Source organism: Atta colombica, unplaced genomic scaffold (genome assembly GCF_001594045.1).
Source record: "Atta colombica isolate Treedump-2 unplaced genomic scaffold, Acol1.0 scaffold96, whole genome shotgun sequence".
Classification (NCBI taxonomy): domain Eukaryota; kingdom Metazoa; phylum Arthropoda; class Insecta; order Hymenoptera; family Formicidae; genus Atta; species Atta colombica.
This window is the reverse complement of record NW_017259590.1, coordinates 322,688-326,918: the sequence shown is the minus strand read 5'-3', so window position 1 is coordinate 326,918 and position 4,231 is coordinate 322,688. Positions and strand designations below refer to the sequence as shown.

The 4,231-nt window shown below is 31.6% G+C and overlaps 1 protein-coding gene across 4 annotated transcripts; it reads right to left on the bottom strand.

The window, feature by feature from the left end:
- Window positions 1-60: 60 nt before the first annotated feature.
- On the bottom strand, window positions 61-2,709 carry LOC108693665. Of its 4 annotated transcripts, none has more exons than XM_018202715.1 (4): window positions 2,446-2,709; window positions 1,838-2,035; window positions 293-485; window positions 61-219 (listed from the first exon to the last, which is right to left on the bottom strand). In XM_018202715.1, the coding sequence occupies exons 2-4, from the start codon at window positions 2,027-2,029 to the stop codon at window positions 110-112; spliced, it is 495 nt and encodes a 164-aa protein (XP_018058204.1). In that variant the 5' UTR covers window positions 2,030-2,035; window positions 2,446-2,709; the 3' UTR covers window positions 61-109. The 4 variants fall into 4 exon arrangements, with proteins under 4 accessions (XP_018058204.1, XP_018058205.1, XP_018058208.1 ...); XM_018202716.1 differs by having other exon boundaries at window positions 2,484-2,709; XM_018202719.1 differs by having other exon boundaries at window positions 2,489-2,709.
- Between the last annotated feature and the right edge of the window lie 1,522 nt (window positions 2,710-4,231).

The window sequence follows — 4,231 nt, the reverse complement described above, 5'->3', positions numbered from 1 at the left end:
TATATATATATATATATATATATATACATACACACATACAAAAGCGCTCAAAGAACGAGATACTGTACATGATGACTAAGTAATTAGTAGCAGGGTAAATTTAATTAATTTATTTTCGAGCGCAGAGACCGTCGATCGGATTCATGTCGAGTTTCTTCATGCGATCCAATTGCGCCAACCGTCTCTCCATCGAAAATGTTTCAGGCAAAGGCGGGTTAGCTGGAAGAAGAGGTAACATTGCAATAAAGCAGCGATAACGCAATTCGAATCACATTGGAACACAGAAACATACAGAATTCCTTGAAATACAAAAACAGCCATATGGCAGCGCTTGGTACCAGGAGAAACATTCCCAATATGCCTTTCCATTTTCCTGTCGATGCATTCATCTCGCTAAATGTTTGACGGAAACTGGCACGATACAGTATCTTTTTCTCGTCGATTGATAGCTTCTTCCAGTCTCCTTTCTCCTTCTCTCTCAATGCCTGACAAAAAAAACATAGTATAATTTGACAATTGCCACCTAGTAATGATTGATAGGTCTATGCTTTGTGACTGAACTTGCGTACATTTGTATTTAAAATAAAATAAATTTACAGAGTAGTCTTCGAGTATTCTGAAAGATTTTAAAAGATAATTCTTCACATTAATTCAAGGCAAAAATATTGTGTGATCATATGTCTGAAACTGCTTAATTTTAAAAGAATGTCAAAATTGAAGTGGAAAACATATTTTTTAAAATTTCGTTCTTTTTCGAAAACTTTAAATTATTTTATGAAATTTTATGCATGTTTAAAGTTTCATTAAAATAATATCAGTGGTTTTCAAAATTTTGGGAAAAAATAATTTTTCCTTCAAATTTGACTTGTATCTTTGAAATTAATCCGTTTTAAACACATAGTCATGTGAAGTTTTCTTGAATTAATATCAGGAATCATTCTTTAAGACTAATATTCACTCACCACTATTATCTCAGATTTAACATCAGAGATGAGAAAACGCATAATAAACATTCTTTCAAATTATAATTACATGAGGGTAGCTAAAGAAAGGGAGGCAAAGTGATGATGATTCTTCTCCTAAATTTTATAAAACCAAAATAATGTAAACTACTTAAGTATTCATAAGAAATTAATTTTGGAAAATAAAAGAGAATTGGAGGTGAAAGTTAGGAAGCTTTTCCGAGAAAAGATTTGAGAAAGATTTTCTGAGAATCCAAGACAGTAAAGAATTGTTCCATCTTTTGATAAATTTTATCTATGAGGTAAATTTGCTGTGATTGGGTTATCTTGCTACTTACCTAACGTGTAAAATTTATGAAACAATTCCAAAAGATAAAACAACCGGTCCTTAGTGTTATAAATTTAAGTTTTTTCAGTTTGAAGAATGGTTTACAATTTTAAGAGAAAAATAAAGAAAATTAGTAAATTAAATATGCGTGATTTTGTGATTTACCTGCTAGTGATTAATTAAAAATAATAATAGAAAATATAAAAAAAATCCAATAATCTATACTTGATTATCCTCACTTCCTCCGAATTAAAAAATCTGAATTCTTCTAAATTGGCTTCCTCCTTCTAAACAAAATTCTGATTATGCCTATGTTTGAATATAAAAATATTTTTTTAATTGATAAATTGAGAATAGACTTGTATATTTTTTTATTTCTGATACATTCTGAAACAGTAGTGGTGAGTGAATAAAAGTCTTAAAATCTTTTAAAATACTTAAAAATTATTTTGCATATTTAAAATTTGGCCAAAACTCAAGCTAGAAAATTTTAATGCAGTGACAAAGAACAGACCCTATGAGAGAGCTTTAACTCTATTCCTCTTACCATGATATCAGCAGTATTTTCTTTCCAGCGTATCGCAGGATAGGGAAAATCCACTCTATCCAAGTAAGTAGGTTCACCATTGTATCCATAGCCTACTACATCCCTATTATTAACTTTCTCCACTGTCACCAATCCACATCTTTGGATTTGAATAACAGGTCGTAAATAACTCACAAATAGTCTACTTGCCATTGCTCACTATAAAAATACAGCAGAAAATGGAATATCAAGGTACTGACAATTATTCCAACAAAATTAGATATCTTATTATTGAATGAAATACATGGAGATTTATATAACCTTTGCAAGATCGACGACGATGATAAAATGTGTATAATAAAACTGGATAAAATTAAGTTTTTGTTATCGATTCGAGATTTAATTCGCGATGATACCGCGAATCATATCGAATTTTAACGAATATATCTTTGAGTTATCTACTAATTTAGCGCAATTATCATTCGCATTAGCATTCCGCAAGATTTATTTATATACGTATTACATTAATTGCATCGTAAAATTATTTGTCATACGATACAATCAATGAAAATATCCTTCTTGTCGTGTTAATGGAGTCTTCGCAGAAACGTCAATATTCGAAAGAATACCTTGCTCCAAGATCGAACACGATGTATGAGTGAGTTACCTAACTGATAGCAGTGATAGCTCTGGATAGCTCGACGGAAATGCGAAATGGCAGAGGGCCTCCTGCACTGCACGGAGAGAAATTACGTAATCGCGCCGAGACAGACTGTTACTGGTCAGCGTCCAGTTATATTGTTATGAGATATTAACATTAATCAATCAGTACCAATTGACTCACTGATATTTGCGACAGTTTTTTGTCGTACTTCATGAAGGAGGAATAATTAGTAAAATGTAAGGGGTTCCGCATAATAAAAGGAACAGGGAACAGAGAACACAGAATAAAAATTTTAACCTATCAGAAATCATGTATTGTAGAATACATAATTTCTGATAGGTTGAAATTCTTCTCCCCTAACATATGTATATGTGTTCCAAAATTCACTGCTAGTGCTGAGAAAACGTATAACATACGTGACATAAACTGTAGATTTTTAGCGCTGACAGTGAATTTTGGAGCTTCACTGTTCTAGAGTCCTAAATTTATAAGAAAAGCGCGACTGGTACTAAGTATTCTGATTGGCCATTGTAATTACGTGATTAGCAACCATTAGCCAATGATGAACTTAGGAGGATCCTGTTTGACGACACAATCCTAATTGCACATACCACTTATATCAGCTGGGGAGCAGGGAGGAGTGCCTAGTAATTTTTCACTGCATTACCAATGAGAATATTTTATTTTTAAATTAACCAATTAGCGATGTATGCCATGTGTGGATCATACGATGTAAGTAATTGAAGTTTTCCCGATGAACTTATGGCTCCTGGATATCAATCATAAAACTTTATCCCTAGGACGGAAAGTGAAAAGTGAAAATTTTCTCCATTAATGTCAATGGTAAAAATTTTTACTTTTTACTTTTTACTTTTTACTTTCCATCCTAGGGATAAAGTTTCATTATTGAGCTAAGCCGCCGAGATATTATTAAGTCAACTCTGAGGAAATTTTCGGCTTTTTTATAAAAAGGGCCCGGAGGTAATTGAAGAACGCTAACATTATCAACAATTGATATAAATTTATTATTATTAACATAAATATTTGTCTCATACATTATTAAATTCATGATTTTTTATTACATAAATGTTTCATAAATAAATATGCATATTTGTAAAACTATAATATTCTATATATTGCAGAAAAATTACAATTCTTTCTCTGTGATTATCATTTCTGTTGATAATCAAACTTTGACGATAATACTAAAATCACAATTTTAAAGAAAAATCGAGTATTATTGAGTTATAAGTGCATAAATACATCTACTAAACTAATAAATTATAAAATTAGTATAGTAGTTAATATAGTAGTTAATATTATCAGTTTTTAACTCTTAATCACTTTAATATCACAAGGACGCGAACTCCCGTAAGGATGTCGGTTTTTAATAGCATTATCTCGTCGGTGATTTTAAGGATCGATTCTATATCTTGAAATGAGATGAAAATTATATTAAAAGTGAGCGAATTTAGAATATTGATTTCATTAGTCAACACCTAATAAATTTGCTCGTTTTTGTAATTTTCACCTAGTTTCCGGTAAACCGATTCTTCCAGATCTAAAATGTTGATTGGATGATCTAAAAGAATACACCAATAACAGCGAGCGCTCACTCAACTGTTGAGTCCGCTAAACACAGCCATTCTAATCCGGATTAAACATTGAACTCTCGGTGGAAACTAGGCTAGTGTGCAGTGTGCAGGAGCCATTATTTTAAAATGCTGTATTGGCACTGCATGATGCGGCGA

Bases quoted from the DNA above. Each gene is read 5' to 3' on its own strand.
- LOC108693665 (XM_018202715.1), bottom strand. From the start codon at position 2,029: ATGGCAAGTAGACTATTTGTGAGTTATTTACGACCTGTTATTCAAATC. The intron at 486-1,837 runs GTAAGAGGAATA...TTTTTTTGTCAG, and splicing joins AAAATACTGCTGATATCATG to GCATTGAGAGAGAAGGAGAA. The intron at 220-292 runs GTATGTTTCTGT...CTCTTCTTCCAG, and splicing joins TTTGTATTTCAAGGAATTCT to CTAACCCGCCTTTGCCTGAA.